General features: G+C 36.9%; 1 protein-coding gene across 1 annotated transcript; it reads right to left on the bottom strand.

Annotated features, from left to right (window-relative positions):
• Window positions 1–1330: 1330 nt before the first annotated feature.
• Window positions 1331–21288, bottom strand: LOC108680383. The gene is made up of 2 exons (XM_018169192.2): window positions 21194–21288; window positions 1331–3368 (listed from the first exon to the last, which is right to left on the bottom strand). The coding sequence occupies exons 1-2, from the start codon at window positions 21266–21268 to the stop codon at window positions 2055–2057; spliced, it is 1389 nt and encodes a 462-aa protein (XP_018024681.1). The 5' UTR covers window positions 21269–21288; the 3' UTR covers window positions 1331–2054.
• Window positions 21289–21467: the final 179 nt, after the last annotated feature.

Raw genomic sequence — 21467 nt, forward strand, 5'->3', positions numbered from 1 at the left:
ATAATTATTCGCGCACCTGAATTCAACTATGATACTTTATTGACCATGGTTTAAATGATCAGGTCAACTTAATGAATTTTCTTAAATTTGCTTCAAATAAACGAAGCAATAAAAAACCACGAGAAGGGTCATCCGCCCCGCTGCCACGAATATTAAGTTTCAGACATTAGAAAACGTGTCGGGTTCTATCGTCCCCACACGCGCTAAATAAATTTAATAACTAATTATGAAGAGCAACATCCTACCTGACTTCCAGTGAGCCGTGCGATGCTGATTGAGGACGATCCACTAAAATTACTAAATAAGGCGATCCAAAGGCCGGATCCCTTGTGAATCAACTTTGACTTTGAAGGGTTGAGGTGTTGAAGGCCTTATTAGAGGTCTGTTCACCAATCATGGTGATACGTCGTAATAGCAACGTGCGTGGTGGGTTCCAAATACGAGTTTAGTGATAGCAGTCCGGGTCACTTGGTGGCCAGGCTAAAAAAGTGAGCGTCCAGACGAGACTTGAATGAGTTGACACTAGGGGCGGAAACTACCAGCTCAGGAAGGCTATTCCACACGTTCGCCACTCTGTCGGAGAAAAAATTCATGCGCACCTGGCGACTGCACTGCTCTTTTACAAGTTTCAAACTATGGCCTCTGGTTCTGTCACTAGGCCACGAAAAGTTCATGAATCGGCAATAGGCCATGGGTCTATTTCTTCAGTGCCGACACTTCTATTCTATTCTATATTCATCAAACCTTTCAAACTGCATTTTATTAAAACTCTTATCAAATTTAAAAATGTTTGCAAAACATGTAAAAAAGCGTTCATTTTCCCCGAGCAGAAAACCTGCTGTTTGGACGAGGTTGGACAATTCTGCGGACGGTCTCCAATCGTTTGCGCGAACAACATTAATTGAGCAAAAAAAAAAATATATTTTAAATAACCTAAAAACTTTTTGTATCTCCCGATTTGAAAAAGAGCCTGCTCCATGCTTCACGAGGTTTATCGTTTATGATTTGCATCATCGAGATCATTACTAAGAAATTCGAATCATGGCAAAAAATTCAATGTATCATCAAAACCCAATAACGATGCTAATCTCTAAAAATGAATTGAGCTGTGAATTATTTTTTCAGTCTTAACGATGAATTTTTGGATCAAAGAGTCAATGCTCGAGCATATACACAACAAATCAATTTCAACATATGTGTTCTCGGGCCTACGGCAAATGGACGAGCTAAAAATACAGCGAATGAGAAGGAAAGTGAAAAGTGGGAGTAAATTCATTCTATGATGAACTTGCAAGGAATTAAAAATAAAGTTCACAAAAAATGTGTTAGCATTTATTTGCATAAATGTAGGTACATAAATATGCCTTTGAAATGAGCAGTTTAATGATTTTAGATAATTACCTTCACATCACACGAGCAATATATGCATGAATATTCTCATGTAAGAAAAAATATCATAAATAATGTATTATTATTATTATAATTTCATAGAAAGTAGATAAAAGATTTTACATATTTGTAAATAATGCAATAATGCGAGAAGCTTTAGAGTTTAGTCGTACCTACACGCTTACACGAGTATAATAACGAGAACAAACATTCGAGGTACAGAAAATGCCTATTTCTATCACTTTTATTCATATAGGCTTTCCCGTATCCGAATAATTATCTTAAATAATAAATAACGAACACTTATACAATGATCATCAACAAACATCTAACAAATTATTAGGGGCAGAATAAAATTATTATCTGCACAGATTGTTAGTGGCTAGATGCAAGCTTGAAATTATTTGTACAGTGAGCCAAAAATACAAATGTATTTTATAGCAAGCTAGTTAATGTTTTTTTCTGAAGATTTGCAGTTCAATTTGTATTCTTTATTTGGCTATAGTTCTTCAAATAATAAAGATTCCTCAGCATTTCATAAGAAATATAGAGATGGAATTATTTAATACGTACAATCTTAATTTGGATACTAAGTCAGTTCAACTATGGACTATAATTTATCACATTCAACATCTGAACACAATAATTTGTAGATTTACATTTAATTACAGGTGTTTCATGCCATCTTCCTCGAAAAAATCAATTACTTCAGGTGGAGGTGCTGGCTGAGCGAACGTCAATGATCTTGCAGAGGCTATGTGCATGGGCTTCATGAAAGATTCAGGCAATTCCATGTCCAGACTCTGGGATGCTCTGAAAATCGGCTGAAAAGCGTCTTCTAGCATGTTCCCTTCTTTGGGACTTGGTAGAAAATCATCCGATCCATTGTATTCAAACTTATTTTTCCCCAACTCGTTAGTTTTGTGGAGTCCATGTAATTCGGCATGCGAATCGAACGGGTTAGGTTTATGTAAATCAAGCTCAACGCGTTGGGGCTGTGGGGGAGGTCTCAAGTGTTGGTCACGGAAACGATTTAGGGGCTTATCCAATGAAGAAGTTCCAATAGAATTAAATGATAAGCCTGACAAGAACTGAGGTTGCTTTACGCGTGTAACTTCTTGGACAGAACCGCTCGGCTGCAGTAATGACGATTGGTCGAAGAAAAGGTTTTTCTGGGTGGAACTTGATGGGAAAACAAAGCTAGAGTCACGAGGATGAGCTAAGTTAGGAACTGGATTCTTTATTGCTACTGGGCTGGACAGGAACTTCGGGTTTGTGGGATTGTGGTTCGCCAGGAGCGAAGACGTCACGGTTCTTGTGAAGGTCTCTGGATGTGGATCAGTGAACCCTAGTTGAAAAGGGTTTACGAAGGGCTTTGGCGATGTTATCATGCGGAAAGGATAAGGTGCCTGCGAGAATTGAGAGTGAACAATTGTATTCAGATTCGCGTGCGTGCGATGTCCATCCAATGAATTCGACAAGGGAGGTGGCACTCGGAAGTTTTCAGGCTGGACGAAATTAGCATTCCCTGTATAAAGCCTGGAAGGTTTTTCACTCTGATTCAAAAGTACAGGAAGCTTTTCACCGGTCTTTCTCATCGGTGGAGGAACTTTAATTAACTTATTTTTCTGCCGCAATGGAAATCGTGGTCTCTGTCGAACCCCATGTGGATTTTTTCCCACCCTAAACTTGGCAGCGGGTCTGCTGGAATGGCTTACCACCGTGAGAGGACCATTCGGAGTCTCAATGTTTTCAGGATGGAAGAGCTGAGGAGGAACCATCTGGTGGCGCAACACAGGGACACGGTCTTGCCTCCGTATGGGTTCCTCAGTCTTCGTAGTTTTTGTATCTTTGTCGCCGCCACCGAAAAAACTCGCCAGTTTTTGGATGAAGAAAATGTCGCTTTCCCATAGGCCTCGTCCTGAGGAGCCTTCGGTATCAGAAGCTTTTTCGTCGCCATCGGTAGGTTGTCCGGAGATCTGCGGAACATAGTGAAGCATTAATATTACCACTACATTTATTCAAATTATATCGAAGATCAAGTAAGTATGATTAACGATTTTTTCAATAAATTACCCACCTATAAACATCGTCTAATTCTTCAATTGTTACCCAAGGTGGAAAATAAGCTAGTTATCGTAGTGAATTTTTTACCCTGTTTTTGCAACGCTACTTCTACATAAACTCCGAAATTGACCGTTTAGTGTTAGGTTAACTCATTGTCTATTGACGAACGACAATTGTTATAAAGCTTTTGATACCAATATTATTGACGCTATCGTTAATCTATTCGTATACAGTATAGACAAAGGGGTAAGACACGCATGAACACACAATGCACACCAAGGGCGCAGCTCATGCCCATATATGCCCAAGCGGACACCCCCACATACCCGTGCTGCAGTGATAAACTCTCACTCACACTTTCACCTCGGAAACAACTTTAGAAATGAAAGCGACGCATATCAGGACCAACAACGCACATCTTATCAAATGTGTATAGTTTACACACACAGTTTAGTATATTATTTAGGTTAGTTCATCACAGTTTTGTTTATTATTATTAAATCGAAGTTATGGCGTAAAAATGTCACTATGTACCAGACGATTAACATCGAATACTATAACCAAGCATATGGTTTTTAAGCGATGATGTTGTTTTCCTCATAGCGGCTAAGCTCCATCGCTAAATTTATTGTGCACAAAATATCGAGAACTTTACCGAGAATCGAATTTAAAAGAATACCATGGCTTTTATGTTCAATATACTCTAAAGATCTTCCACATTAGACATAGCGTTACATAAATATGTCACTATAAATTGCGTATCATCTGCCTAGCGAGAAATCTCATACATTCCATGAGAAGAAGACTTCACAGAAAAACCTGATCAGGCAACAGTCGATTCTCGCGAGATCCGGCAAATGGAACGCGGAAGTTGTATTTCCGGTTTTATTAAAATATATCCATATTTGACAATATCCAATCTTGACGGGATAGAGTAATGAGTAAACAGACCAAAAATTGTTAAGCTTTGAACTTAATTGGAATTTTATAACGCAGTGAGCTTTATATTGTTGTGGGCTGAATTTATCTTAATCTGAGTACATACACGAATGTGCTACTCTGAGCAGCATGTAATATTGATATTTCACTTACGATTATAAAGGCAATAATATGTTCAAATGGATATTGCTACAATTTAGCATTTGATTATTTACGTTGATGTATACCGAGATTTTTCAATTTTCAAACACCCTGACCATGCATCAGGGTCTCGGTTCAACTCCGTAAGATCGTGCATCGTTGCACGAGTTTAGTCGATGTATACACCGCACCAAGAAATATATTTTCTTAAAAGTTACGCCTAGATAAACATCATACAAATTCTTCTAAAAAAACAATAATTCGACAGAAAATATATCTGAGCGGAAGTATCATAATTATGCATGACGCAGCTCTTCTATATCAGTCGCCACCCGTACGGTAATCCCAATTAAAAGATAACGCACGCGTCGAAACTGCCGTCCACGTATACGCGCAACAATGAAGCTGTAGAGATAGCGGGAAAGTCATTTCAGCGTTTAATGGCTGTGAAAGATGTTACGCAAGCACGCAATACTTACGCAAGCGAAGCGCGGGATAAATGAACCGAGTTTTCTCAGAGTACATTATTTCGAGAATATTGCATATTTCATCTTCCTTGTTTAAGAATACAGGTCCATACATGAATGCCACATGCAAATTTATCCATCGTTATGGAATTCATTCGTATAAATTTGTTGAAATTTATCTAATCCGTTTCGTAAATTCATTGCCTATATCGTAATTCCATTATATGCTAAGTCGCTGGAATAAAAACTCAGACTAAGCAACGTAACTTAGAAAGCCCGAAAACTCAGACTAAGCAACGTAACTTAGAAAACCCTAAAACTCAGACTAAGCAACGTAACTTAGAAAGCCCGAAAACTCAGACTAAGCAACGTAACTTAGAAAGCCCGAAAACTCAGACTGAGCAACGCAACTTAGAAAGCCCGAAAACTCAGACTAAGCAACGTAACTTAGAATATCCGAAAACTCAGGCTAAGCAACGTAACTTAGAAAGCCCGAAAACTCTTAAAGACCGCATTCAAGGTAGCGAAGCAGAGCTTCTACAAGCCCAGGCTCTTATGGACACTTTCTCGCTAGCTCTTCCTCACTTTCTGTGAAGGCGACAGGTTTTTTGTCATTTACAGAACTTGACTGACTGCCGGGAAAGAAAACTAGAACTTACGCACAGCTTTTTCGTCCTGACGCCGCGGGCTCAATTCAACATTAATGACATGGGAGCGGCAGGGCTTTGATCTTCATCCATAGAAGTTATAATGCATGCATAATACATATGAAATATGAATCATATATACAACGCACTTAATTATGAATCGAACATCTTCGTGAACCACTACCGAAGTATTTTTACTAATCAATTTTTAATCAAATGCAGAACTCTATCTTAATAAGAGGAAGCTCAAATAATGCTGCCATAAAGATTTAAGAAAAAATGCCTATGGGAAAGTATTAAATATTTGTTTAATAATTAGCTAAACAATGACGGGAGTTGCACATCTTGAAAGTTTTAGTAAAAAATATAACTCAGTACTCACTGTAATGAGTGACAGAGAGCGCATTTTCTCAAAATCGACGGAAACGTAAAGTCACAGAAAGACAGACAGAGGGACGGACGAACGGACGGACAGACGGACGGAAATGACAAGCACAATAGCGCATTTTTCCCATAAATGAGAAAATGCGCTAAAATGAACGTGTTATAACGTGCAGCGAGCATGTATGTACAATAGGAATGGCCTGGATTTCAAGCCAATAGCCAAGGGCGAAATGTTTTCCTTCACCACAGTTTGGTGCACAGAAAGCCTGCGAAGCAGAACACATACCGGCCCGTTGTGTCAAGTACACTCAGAGGAATAAGTGGGTCACATTTTCTAAATAGTGACGCATTTTGCCTTATTGGGCCAATGTGACCCAGACAAAAGCAAAAAGTGCATCGATATTTTGACAAAGTCTCACTAATTACTATGAGTGTATACGTAGAGAGATCATCACAAAGGATATAATGCGTCACGGAAAGTTGTAATGTGGAATTTTTTAACAACTTTTACATATGTACTAGCTCTATCGATGCGACTAATAGAACTCACTTTTTTCTCTTGTGAATATTTAAATTTGTGCATTTATTTTTAATATATTAAATATTTAAATTTAATTATATTTAAACAATGAATTGTTAAATTTTAAGTTAAATTTAAATTTGATTGCACAGCGAATGAAATAAAAAAATGTTAATCGCTCGCCACGTCCTGTAGTTTCAATTTGCACAGGTCACTATTTATTTATTCGCCGCCTTGCATTAATGGCAAGAATGTCAAATTAGAAACGCGTTTATAGCAAAGAACTAAAAACTGACAAAGCTTTTTAAATATCAATATAAGCATACATTGAATTTCTTTTATGAAACAATATTTCATCAAATCACAACCATAAACGAAAGCGAGTCAAGAGTCATCCATTACCAGCAGTTCGTCCTAGCATCGTCAAAATTCGCTGTAAATAAATAGACAAAAAAACACCCTATAATATAAAAAAAGGGTTCATCGTGTTCAAACGGTTTTTGATTAATTTATACAAATTCCTGCATTAACTTGAGTATCAAAATTTAAATCCATACAATTAATTTAGATAGATACCGAGTCTATCTTATCATAGAATAAAGTCTATCTTATCATTTAGCATCGTATCAAACAAACATTCAAATCTTAGACTATGATGTACGCTCAAAATTGGCTATAGATATAGACGTCTCAGAAAGCCGGAGCTAATGCTATTTATCCAAGAATCCGGTTCCGCAGTCTGGCACCGGCTACAGGCCACATGACTTGAACATGTTGTTGTTTGGGGAGAGAAAGCCCCTTTTGGAACGCACGCTGGGCTCAGTTTAGAAGAAAAGTTTCTCGAATTTTTCTATTTTGTGGATACGAGAGCCTGCGCGTGAGCTGGACTGCATGATGATTAATACAAATACGAAAATTTTAAAGAACATTTTTAATTTTATGAATCCACTCTTTTAATATCATTGGAACTAACCATCATATATTTCCACTAATAATAATTAAATTTTGAGTAGAAATTTGAATCTGTTAAGCGTAGACAACTATTGTTGACATATTCGCGTCAGAAATTGGTTTGTAAATCATAGTATGCGCTTGTTTATAACTTCTTGCCCCATGCATTCATGGTAAGCACAATCTCTCAGACATTTTTTCTTGCTTGAACAAAAATTACGAAGTGAAATCTGCTACGCGACATGTCGTGCCTCTGGATGACATCAGCGGACGTAAACACGAGCCTTGTTCATTACATGTATGACCACACACAGTCCGCGATCTTCGTAAGATTAATGAGTACAATAATTAATATGCAGATATCAATATGCAGATGGACTTTTATTGGCTAGACTAGAGCCTACGGCCTAATAAACGCTGAAACCGCAATACTATACTATACTATACTATACTATACTGTACTATAATATACTATACTATACTATACTATACTATACTATACTATACTATACTATACTATACTATACTATACTATACTATACTATACTATACTATACTATGCTAATAATGTTTAGTTTGTGCCTTGGGTATAGCGCCATCCGATGCTCTCTCGGCAAAAATTTCCATTTATTACGCATATAAGGAGGGTTTATACATATATATCGGCTTGAACGCCGCGTATACAGTGCACATGCGTTATATAACGTATATTTATTCTATAAAAGTACTATACACAAAAGTATGTTTATAGCGCATATCTTAATTAGTTTTTTCGCATTAATTGAAATGAAAAATCGTTTTATTTTATTTTTATTATATTTTTCTTTTTTTTTTATAAATCAATATTGTTTATATATTAATATTTTTATAATAACGAATGTGAAGGAAATTCAGGAATGATACCATGACGCTATTGATCTCTAAAGTCAAGGCACAATTTCGGGTTAATAATTTATAATAATAATAATAATAATTTATATCACCAGGAAATTGAATGAGGCTTTTTGTTCAAATTGTGACACTTTCTGCACGTAGCACTGACATGCCGTTTTTCCGGGCCAAATTGGTCAGTATTACCCACACTAGGGCAGAAAAGTGCATCACAATTGAGACAGTCTCCCTAAGTTTCTGAACGAGTTTTCCCTCACTCAAAATTCAGTTTCAGAGAGAGAAATTAGCGTGACATTGTCCAAATTGTGATGCAATTTTCGTTCTTGAGTGGGTCATCCTGATCTATATTGTTGGGGTGGTCGAAAGAGCGTATTATAGTGCAAGGTCTGTTCTCTGCTTGTGCTATGGGTAAAGGAGTTTGTCGCTCTTTTGATAATATAACCCATTTATTTTTCTGAGTGTACGACGAAGCTAGGTCTTCTACCATAACGGAGGTTGCACGATAAAGTGTTACAGGTTGCATGTTAAAGTTTGAGTTGTGAATACCACTCAAACTTTAGGTCTGAATACAACTCAAATTTTATAACTCATCGAGGAGGTTTGAGTTGGAAATATAACTCTAACTCTAACATTTAACTTTTGTTGTGAATAGAAAAAATTGATTGAGAATAATGAAAGCTGAGCCTAGATATTGATCATACAGGTAAATTTAGATCCAAAAGAGCCTATAATTATTTTTTTGCAGTACTTGATAAAAATGACAATGTAAAATGTAATTTTGTATAAAGTTGATTATATCTTGCATCGTAATAAGTACATCATTATCAGTGCCCAATAAATCCAGTTAGTTACAATATTTCTATATGCTTCTATCAGGAACTTTCACGGGCTTGGCTCACTTCAAGGAGAGGCTTTATTCTTTTATTGGCTGCCGGAACTTCCACAACGGGTGAGTGAAAGCGAGAGTTACTCATCTTCCGCCAAAAAAATGGAGTGCAATGATTCATGATGACATTAATATGATGATGGTTAAATTCATCGTACCCAGCGATGCTACATTAAGTATATTAGCGACGATAATTGATCGTAAATCGATGAGACGATTATTTTTCCGTCTTATTTATCGGTTCATCTTACTTGCACTGCAGGAAATGAAAGTATTCCTCCTCAATAGAATGTAAAAATAACTTCTTTTGCACCACAAGTGTTAACGAGGGAAATATATTAAAGCATTGACTCACAAATTGAATAGTTCGATTCAAAGCGGACATTATAGCTGCCAACTGAAGAAATGAAGAAGCTATAATAAAGCGGAGATACCCACACCAAGACTTAATTAACTGCGCGTGAAAGTAAAGCTGATGAGGTAATGAAGGCAGACAGAAAATGATTCAGTGATAAGACGAGTAATTGACTTAATATACACTGCGGGAAACTTGCATCATTATTTCATGTTACGTTAACCGGAATTTATTTAAGTCTTATAATTAATATAACCGTCATTTATTCGAAGGATTTTCATGTGTTCACGAACTGCAATGCCTATAGGGCGAAAAATAACATGTGATATATTCTAAAAGTCCTGGCTGTCGTAATTATATTATATATTTAGAAAGTCATACAGGTTGTTCATGTTTTCAAGCCTGGCAATTCCGAAATACATGGAAGTTACTCGAGCGCTCGTCCGCATACCAATCGTGTCGATGTTACCAAGATATTCGATATATCTATTACCTGTTTCAGAAATGTGTAAATTAAATGAAATAGCACTGAATTTAAATGTGCATTAAAGATTACAATTTAATATTTTGTACATAATAAGTTCTCTTCTAGTCAATTGAAGAAAAGACTCGTGAAACGCTGACAAAACCTTCTAAGAATTTTTATTGTTCGATGAACTGCAATGCCTTGATTTAAAGAAAACCAATGACCTATTTTTAAAAGCTCGAATTTCTCATATATGATAGTATTTGACTCAACCTTCACGCCAGCAACTGTTGCAGCAAATAGAAAGCTGTTCTCATATATCGATGCTCAGTTCAAACGCTTGCCATGCGTTGTAGCGGCATCAAAATACTTTCCATTTGGGACTTGATACGTGTAGCTATATATATGTCTTCTACTATATACCTGCAATATACGTGTATGTGTTACACTATACACCTGCAATACATATAGCGCGTATATGTTGCACTACACCTGCAATATGTAATTCAATACGTGTATGTGTTACACTATACACCATCAATACATATAACGTGTATGTGTTGCACTACACCTGTAATATGTAATTCAATACGTGTATGTGTTAACTATGCACCTGCAATATGTAATTCAATACGTGTATATATGTTCCTGTACCGAGTTCTGCAGATTCAGCCAAAGGTCCTAATGTCACGCATGGAAAGGATATGAAAGCAACATGCATCATATACACCTAACTAAATTACCAGCTTTTTCATATGAACGAAGTTTTACGAAAAAAGGTGAAGAAGTTCGTTTATACTGTATATCGTATGCATATTTATCTAATTTTATGTAACATCAGTGCATCTTCGTGCGCATGGATTCGAATTCATAAACTCTTCCTGTTGAGCATGCATAGTTGACCTCATAACCCTTTAAACTGGCAGTTGCCATCTTTCTTATGATGCTATCCTTACCTGAATCTATATACACTAGATTCCTGTACATTAAAAAATTAATCGAACAATAGTCACTTATCAACTCCAAGTCATTTGTACTCAACACTTGATCAACACGCCGGATTATAAATTCGGATTCCGAAGCTTTTTTTTTTTGAAAACATAAATCCAAACACTGGGCTCCAGACCACCGAGCACGGCAATCCGGTTCCGCCTTGTAGCTTCCAGCGAAAGTTGCGTCCAAGGCTCCAGTGGCTGAAGGCGTCACTTGCGTATCAATAGAGCAGCGGTGAGCTCGAGAAGAAAACTAAATGTCAGGTTGTCAGTATAGTATATGGTATATACTATACTACACTACACTACACTACACTACACTACACTACACTACACTACACTACACTACACTACACTACACTACACTACACTACACTACACTACACTATACTATACTATACTATACTATACTATACACTATACTACACTATACTACACTATACTATACTATACTACACTATACTACACTATACTACACTATACTATACTATACTATACTATACTATACTATACTATACTATACTATACTATACTATACTATACTATACTATACTATACCGATATAGTATAGTATGAGTCTTATAAGTAGACCAGTAAGTATCTCCAAGCATTACAATGCATAGGTTATTAAATGAAATTTCAAAGTAGATCAGGATATTAGAAATGATCTGGTTTTATAAAATCTTTCGTTTGCCATTAAGGTTCAGTGTTAAGGAAGTAGGATGGGGAACACGCTCGCAACATGCACATATGGCATTAATATCAAACGAACTAAGTTTAATAACTGTGATAACAACATGTCACCTTATAAAAACCAGTATTATATTCACGTTTATATTATTGCTACTCGGAAGATGTCAAATAATTATATTTTGTAATTTGAACATGTATGGGTCAATTCATTTTGAAGTCGTCTGGCAATTCATTAAAATATTTTGAATAATTTTAAAACTACATTACTTCTTCGATTTATAACCAAACCTAGGCGAAATCAAGTATCTTTGTCAAATCAAGCGCTATATAAAAAATAAGACCGGATTGATGGATCTTAAAAATTGTAACTTGCATTCCCTATTAAATTTTAAAAGTTTCCTACTGAATATATTATTCATTAGTCCGTAATAGTGAAGTATTACGTATTACTTATGAAGCGATGTCATGATTTTTTAAACTAGAAAGAAGTTCACCACTGATAAATGATGAATTCTATTATTTTGAAACAAACAACGAATTAAAGGAAAAAATTTCAATGCATAAAAATGTAATAACACTTGACATAGCATGTGACACTATAATCCAAGTCTTATTTGTTAATTCCTTCATTCCTCAGCGGTCTATTTAATCTTCATTGGGAAAACATCGCTCTTTCTCGCGCTACCATACAAATAATAAGACTAAATTAAGTCTTGTGAACTGGCGAAAAACAAATCAAACACCCGGAAAATGAACGAACAACATCGCGCCACTAACATGGAAGATTGGGTTAAAATTTTAGATAAAAATATAATTAAGCCATCATGCGTCAGGGAATTTAAGGGGAGCGTCTGCCCCAAAATCGAAAATTTTAACTTTTTTGGTTTTTATACTCGTCTTAAAGCTTACATTCTAACGCATGTAACGGTACCAAAACCATCTCTGTACGTTGATACATGCGTTCACGACAGATCACGAAAGGGTTAGGGGTGGTGGAGTTCTTCCACATATAAGATAGGCGAAAATTAGCTGCGGAGCACATAATTAGACGGCCTGAAGTCGCTGCTGATACATATGTGTCTCGATGTTGTAACTTGAAAATCCTAGGAGGAGATAGATTTCTAAAGTACCACCATTTTCCGTTTTCTAAAAATTTCACGTTTTCTTTAATTTTTTGCGAAAAATTTACATGAACAGAACGCGAGTTTTTTTTCTATTTTACATAAGTGTACCAAGTTTCAAAGTGATCCGTATACATTAGTGATCCGTATAGTGATCCGTATATTAATATATTATTATACACTCTACTTGTATAGGCTATCTATCAAATGACATTATACAATCAGAAACCTGACAAGGTCATATTGTCTAAATTTTGACAGGCTTTCTTACCCGCAGCATCGGACGTAGCATGCATAAGCCATTTGGCGGGGCCTTACTGAATCTAGACGACCTCTTGAAAGCCAAATAGTGTATCGTTATTCGGACAAAGTCCTACTCACTTTTCTGAGTATAACATTGAGACGACGTATTCGCTAACAATTAAGATGGCGTATTTACAGACACAATGTGTTATATAATATGGAGAACAGTAATGGCTGCCTTCGTATAGATATTGGCCAAAAAATAGAAGCTCACGTTCGAAAATTGCTCAGAAAGCAATAGTGAGAGTGTGTCTTGATACGAATTGCATTAATAAAAGTATGTGCATTTATTGCTATAAAGTTAATAAAGCACACCGTTGCGAAAATAAATTGATCAACTGGGAAATTTGATAAAATTATAATTTTTTCCTAATTTCGATTCAACAGTAACAACAAGTGTTGGAAATCGAAGAAACAAACCACATTGACTTGTTTAACTCCTCAATATGATTGTATTCCGTGTGCAAAATGTATTCCATGAACCGGAAATGTGCAAAATAAGTAACAACCAAGCCACTTCACGAAACTAGGTTCGTCACTTCCAGCAAACGGTCATCGACACTTACAAACACTCAGAAAATCTAGCGGGTCATTGTCCAAGTAACGAGTCACTTTTTGCTTTGAGTGGGTCATCCTCACCCAGTTCGGCACGGCTAAGGGGCGTATCAGTGCTACGTCCGCTCTCTGCTTGTGTAGTGGTCAAGAAAGTGTGTCACTATTTAGACTATATGACTCATTTAATTGTTATAGTGTTTATCAATTTTTGGAACAACGCGTCCAGTTTATGACGAAGCCTTCATTTTTTCATTAAATGAGGCTTTAAATTAAGTTTTTTTTTTGGCATTTTACGCACGCGCAGGTCATACGCTCGGCTTGGAACTCACGCGGCCCCATACATCGAGCATTTCTGGGGCGATATGCATTACGCGTGACCGGACGCATGCATGCACTCCTGACCTTATTCTTCATATAAGCACCAGGGTTGCCACACGGCCTTTTTTTCCGGACGAATTCCGCGATTTTGTTTTTCCGCGATTTTTTTTCAATTGCTCTGGCTGGATAACATTTATAATAGAGGTACTTCATAATTAAGTTTTAAAAACTGCAACAATAAAAAAAAATTAAATTTTTAGACCGGAACCTACAAATATAATAGTATATATTAAGCAATAGGCCATTTTTGGCCTTTTTGTTCGTAGACTTGGCCGTTTTTTAGGCCATCTAGCAACCCTGAATTAAGCACGCCGCGCTTGTTAAGAATACATGCTTCAATCTAGCGCACATTCTTTGCACTCATAACAAGTATTGGGTCATGCACACATCCTTCATGATGAGAAAAATAAATTGAACAAATTTTAGAAAATGATGACTGTGACGAACTAATCTTGAATAGTAGCTAATTAATCGCGTCACCTCAAAAGTTCGGATGGTCTAATTGTCACGTCCACCAATGACCGGAAATTAAATGCAACTTCCCTATTGGTTTTATCAGCAAGAGCTTGGACCGAGCGGATAGTTAGGTACTCAAACAAACTTACTTAAATTTATTTATTAAAGATAAACGGCAAATCGAAACTAAACAAATCAAACAGGTGCGGCATATGAATTTAACGAACTAACAAATTAAATGCGGAGGAAGCTAAAGTGCGAGGAGCATAATGCGAGGAGAGAGCTAGAGCATTGAGATCCGAGAATAACGCACGATCCTACAACAGAAAATAAAGTAAATATCTACGCATGACAAGTCGTTATATACACAAAAATCACGATATTCCACCAAGTATTCCAATCTTAATTTCACCACCAAAGCAGCAACTTACCCTGGCGTCTGAGTCAAAATCCTATATATAATATAAAAATATATAATAAGGAATATAGTATTATATAATCAGACATCCTTTTACTGAAGTTTAATCAGTTCCACAACTGATAATGTTCACTGAATCAATACAATGTCTTACACCATGAAAAACGAGTTGATCATATTGCACATATATTGACACACTCATGTGTGTAGCACTGATACGCCATGTTGACAGATCCAAACGGGTCAGGACGACCCCCACACGAACAAAAGTGCATAGTTATTGAGACAATGAGTCATTTATTTCAATGAGTGCACGAACCAAGGAATTTGGGGCGAAGTGTGGGCGGATGGGGGGAGGCGTAACACGCTATTTTGCGGTCTTTTCAGCTGAAATAAATAGGGACAATTGTTTGCACCGGAATGCAACCATTGCATGGTGGTGTTAGTAAGTTAAGAGTCGTTGCGTAGAGTTCGCTACAGTTCGAGGAGTAGAATAGAATAGAATAGAAGTGTCGACGTTGAAGAAATAGGCCCATGGCCTGTTGCCGATTCTTGATCAACTCATTGTCGATATTAACTCCTAAATCCTTTTCCGTTGTCGACTTCGACATCATCACTCTGTCGTTGCAACCGTGTCTTCTCATACTGTAATCTTGCTGTTCATTATTCTTGCCAAGGTGGATAACTTTACATTTGTCAGCGTGAATATTTGTGAATAATTTTCATGGAATTGTTTATTTGACGACTACATTCTTCATTTTAATCTGTACAGAGCAGCAATAAAATAGTTGAATCTCTGAGAGCATCAATAAAATCATAATAACATTGCAGATTTTGCATAAAAGAAATTTTCGTCGGCAAATTACCAAAGGACATCAATTGTTTAACTTCCCTTTCCGACGTAAGATTAATTGGTCTAACTTTCACTATAGAAGAAGTTTCAGCGTAGAGGAGAAGACCGTGAAATCTTCTCGGTAAAAATAAGAGACCAAAGCTCCAGCCGAATAGTTTATCCGACAGATGGCACATGAAGCCAAACAGCTGTAGTTGCTGGATACTTGAATGAATATAAGCGATCGACACGGTAAAAGTGACGGAAAGTCTATACAATTAGAATAGTAGGCTATGTGTTTAAAAATTACTTTTCGAAGACATTAACACTTATAAAAAATCCGATGTCTCCGATGTTACACATGTACAAGGAATTCCAAATTTTATTATCATATATTAAAAAAATTAATTTCTTTTATTATTAAAAAAATTAAATGTTCAAAATTATTTATTCTGTCAATTGATTCATGCATTGTCTCCAACTTTACGCAAGTGTGCAAAATTTCAGATCGATTGGAGAGGTAGAAGTGTGTTAAATATCGATTATTAGATTGGTAGCAGACAAACAAGAAGTGAAGTTAAAGAGAAGTGTTGTAAAAATGAGTGAGAATTTATCCAAATAGTGATTGAATTTTTGCCGGATTTGAGTCATCCTGACCCACCATGGGAAAAAAGGCGTATCAGTGCTACGAGCAGCAAGCGAGTCACTATTTGGCCTATTTGGCCAAATAGTCTAACCACTCCTTGAGCTATGGGAAGCAGCTGTTTTGTGATGACATGGGTGTGTTGGTGGTGCATTACAGGGTGATGAAAGCAGCTGTGCAGTTATGAAAAAAGGCGAAGTAAAAGTATAGGAAGCATCGCTGCAGTTTGTAGGTAATTTTAGAGATTGGATAGTAAAACCTACACGCCAGTGACGCCAAATGTGGCCGGGTTGCTGTACGGTCTCATGAGCCAAGTCAAGAAGTCATGGTAAATCAAAGTGTAAGAAACGGCAGGCTGAAGCTAATATACTGTATATGACACCCGCATTTCGCTCACCAATGATTGAGTGCATTACGCCGACAAGAAATAAATGGCCCATTTACGCAGAAGGCATTGTTTTAATGCGTAGAAGCTATTGTTCTTCAGCGAACGCTTGGTAGTTGCACGCGAAGATTAATAACAAACCCAAGTCGTACATCGTGAACCCTATCAATAACAGATACAACTCATACAGCGATATCCGTATTTCTGAACGTTTGAGGTTCCCAATTTGAAAAGGCGATGGTGAAAGTCAGGATGGACGGCTAAGTAGTACGCAGTCAGTGGGTTCGAATTGTATGACCTCAGGCACCTCGAGAAAGCTCCAGGTTCTAATTTGTGTAATTCATACAAGCTCCGTAAATAGTGTATTAGCAGTTCAACACGGTGTTGCTCGGGATTGATAATCACTAGGATTAAAACAATTATATCCTTTTTAATCTGATGAAAATTTTTTGTTTGGAGTAATGAAAATTAAAGCTAGATCGCGCAGGGTGTCTGTCTGTTAAAAGGTCGAAGACCCGTTATATTGCTTTACATTTCTACCCGTTTTGAAATTTGATGGAAACTTATTATTTCTGAATAAAATTCCCCATACCATTTACTATACAAAACAAACATACAAATAAAATATCCACAAATTAAATAATTAACAATTTTTTAACATGTACAATTATTATACACATCGCTCCTTCCCAAATTCCGAATGACCACGCATGATTATTTGATAGAGTTGTGTACAAATTATTATTATTATGTTTGGTATATTTTGGTACCAACTTGTATAAATTTCACCGAGGTTGACGAACAAGAAACAATTATTGTAATTGGAGTACTATTTATTGAATCCCTGTGGTGAATAAAAATTTATGTTATAGACATTGCTCAGAAAATTCACGATTGAAATACTCTTGCATGCCCAAGATCATAGATGCAAAAACTGATAATTTCTAAAAAGTGCTTTGGACCGCGCAAGCCCAGCCGTCGGAGAGACACTGTACAGGAAATTTGAGTTAACAGGCAGGTGAAAATACACATAATTGTGGCCTCCAAGCACTGACAGCCACTACTGGCCTCATGAACAAGTAACGTGAGCTTATTGGCTTGTGAAAATAGTGGCGTCCACTTGTGACCGCCAGGAGTGACTGCCTCGTGAACACGCAAGGAAAGCTGACTGCCCAATTACATTACTAATATTATTGCCACCTTAATAACTATACAACAAAAAATATTCCTCGTCTCCACAAAAATTATAACTCCAATCCAGAGCAGATTTTCTCAGAAAAAAATAGCACAGGAAGGCAAAATATTTGAAATTTATAAATTAAAGCGTCACACGTGCTTGTTTAACTACAAAAGTAAACCGAATCTTGATTTCAATTGCACTGAAATAATCATGCACGGATGCAAATGCAAATTAATTTAAGTACAAATCAAATCAACTAATTTTCTAGGGTTTGGGTCAGAACGCAATATGAAATGATAAATGCACACGGTGGATTTATACAAGTTGTGCGAGATGGTGTAAAACACGTCCAAGTCCGCGGATAAAAAATAGCTATAATTCAATATTTACGAGTAAATTTGTAGGATCCGGTGTAAAAATTCATTTGTCATTTTTTCGTTCTTTATAAATTCAATATATGGGTGCCCGGGAAGTGCCGCTACCATCATAAATTTTTGACAGCCAACGCATTTGCATAAAAAATGAAATCGCGGAATTCGTCACGAAAGAAAGACCGTCTAGCAACCCTGATTTAAACCCCTTCTCTCCTCCCAAAATATGACTATCATTGCATAAGCATTTTTCGCTGGGTGACTGAACATTATCGAAGAACGCATGCCTAGAAAGCATGACGCGTTGCCGGAGAAAGTGAACGCATCATTCACTCGTGCTGTTCATGCTGCATGTATGAGTGAATAAACCCCGTTCACTCACGCATGTTATAAGAGAGCATTAACTGCATGGAAGATTTATTATAGAGTCGATAACGATCGAAAGAATTGCCAGGAGATATTATTTGCCGTTAAGTTGATCGAGAGAAAATGTGCATTGCGAGACGACTTTTATTATACCTGATTTATTGGAATAGTTAGGCAGGAGCAGTCGTTTAAATCAAGTTTATTGATCATCATTGCGTAATTCTAATTAACAGTTTTCTTATAGTTCCCTCAAGCCGAGACTTTTAAAATTACTAGAAAATTGAAGGTTATGGCACTAACAGTGGCCCGTATGCTAAATGGGACACTAGCACTACGAAGTAGCACTACGCACTACAAGCCGTAGTGCCGTACTAGTGCGACATGGAACACTACGGTTGGCATGCTAAATAGGGCACTAGCACTTTGAAGTAGCACTACGCACTGCAAGCCATAGTGCGGCATGGAACACTACGGTTGGTATGCTAAATAGGGCCAAAAGCATAACGCGCACTACAAAAATCTGAAGTACACACCGCACTTCACGACGACAGTACGGTATATTTCACCTTGTTTACTTCGTCAGCTATGGATCTGTTTGGCTTACAGCATGAAAGGCATCATCGCGTAAAAACCTCAGGAGCAGCATGCCATGAATATAAAAAAGTGTACCGCTTCAGTGAACAACATGTTATTCTTATGGCTGGCATTTTCCTTGGCGAAACATATGAACAGCGTAGAAGTAAAAAATAATTTTCTTGTTTTTGATACCATGTTTTGAATTTTCTTTTTTTTTTTTTTTTCTGAAGTCATTTTGAATTCTTCTGCAAGAACTTTCTATGCTTCTCTCTTTTTTTCGATGTCTTTGGTAAGCGTGGACTTTGAATATATGATGGGAAAGGTGCGCAGACGCATTGCGAATTTCAGCTCACCATCACAATTTTCACTAGTACCATTACCATCACAATTAGACATTTACATCAATCTTCTGCAAAGAATGAGAATTTTTTAGGGAATAATTAATTACTTGAGTACTTAACTACCATTCTTCAATAGACTCATAGCGTAGTGCGGCACTATAAAAGTACTCTAACAGCGAAGTAGCACTTCAAAGTCTTGCTGCATACCAATCAGTAGTGCGACACTAAGCGACACTAAACATTGTAGAGCTACTTCGAAGTGCTTAGTATCTGTGACGTATTTAGCATACCAACAGGACACTTCGTAGTGCATAGTGCTACTTTGTAGTGCTATAGTGCTAGTGCCTATTTCGCATACGGGCCAGTAATGGCAGAGCGAGCTCAAATACATTGACCTGTACTTATTTAACATACAATTTCTGTCACACGTGAGCTCTGCAACCAGTGCCTTGATAGTAAGTATAAGAATCGAAAAGACTATAGCGTTAATAAGCACGTTTATCCTCATAATCCCAATGAAAATTTAAAATTCAAGCTCTATGAACATGGTAACAAATGTAAGACTTAATTAAAACACAGGCGAATGAGGACGAGGATTGAGTTGATGTTCAGCCGGCTGGGTTGTTGATTGGTTGAAATTCATGGCACCAAAATTTTTGTAGTAACTTTTGGGTTCGATACCAGCAGCTAACTGTTAAATGTTCTGATCGAAATTGGCGAAATGGCCGGGCGATTAAAGCACAATAGATACTGGATCAGTGAATTACGAGTTTGAGACCCGCAGGAAGCTGTAAAAATTCTGCGAGGTTCTGAATCGATCACAGACCCTGCAGTCAAATCTTTAACACCACACGGGTATTATTATTATCATTATAAATAACAAATGCCTGACAAAGGTGTAAGCATATGGATCTATGACACGACGCACTCGCAACAAGGAAATTTGTGAGGCTAACGCAAACTCATCAACTTGACCGAAAAGTTATTAGGAAGTGTTCAACTACACGAACTCTGATGCACACCGAAGTCCAAACGCCTTTTTTTTATACGAAAAGTAAAGTGAGTAATTTCTAGAGACCTGTACGTACGGACATAAGAAAGTTTCGAGATGAAATTTGTCGGAAATAAGAATAATTAATTAATTACTAAGAATAAGAATATATAAGCGTTTGGATATTCAATTTTAATCACAACTCGTGCCAGTATAATTTAACCATCTGTAAGAACAATAATTAATCAGGAGTCAGGACACATTTTCACATAAAGTTCTATGTAAAGAATTTAAAATCTTGCAATTTACAATATTTCAATAAATAGAAAGTTAACCCGATTTTTCAACATATAGACACATTTTGCACAGGTATGATGGAACGTTAATAAAATAAATAATACTGTCGATTAACTAACGAAAAGACAAATTTCATATGAAGAAAATAGTTGAATGCTATGCATGTACCAAACGAGTTTGTGGTATTCTTACCTGATGAAAAGTTAAGAGTATAAATAACGTTACTGACAGTCTACTGCCAATAGCGGAGCGTTTTAAGCTAGCCATGCTCACTCGTGCACTGCCGGATCACAACTGGCGGCTCGGTGCTAAAGTGTCAGGTAAGGTCACAGAGTTTGCTAGTTCTATTACTGCCAGATCACAGTCGTCACTCGTCAGTGAAGACTCAAGTGCACGGCAGCGTTGCCAGATGGAATATTTCTATACCAGATTTCACAAATCTGGTATTTTCAGACGGTGTCTGGTA

Source organism: Hyalella azteca, unplaced genomic scaffold (assembly GCF_000764305.2).
Source record: "Hyalella azteca isolate HAZT.00-mixed unplaced genomic scaffold, Hazt_2.0.2 contig9715, whole genome shotgun sequence".
Lineage (NCBI taxonomy): Eukaryota > Metazoa > Arthropoda > Malacostraca > Amphipoda > Hyalellidae > Hyalella > Hyalella azteca.

What these genes read in the sequence shown, in the direction of transcription:
- LOC108680383 (XM_018169192.2), bottom strand. Translation starts at nt 21,268, where the DNA reads ATGGCTAGCTTAAAACGCTCCGCTATTGGCAGTAGACTGTCAGTAACG. An exon ending in TACTCTTAACTTTTCATCAG is followed by an intron (nt 3,369 to 21,193) that starts GTAAGAATACCA and finishes TATGTTCCGCAG; the next exon opens with ATCTCCGGACAACCTACCGA.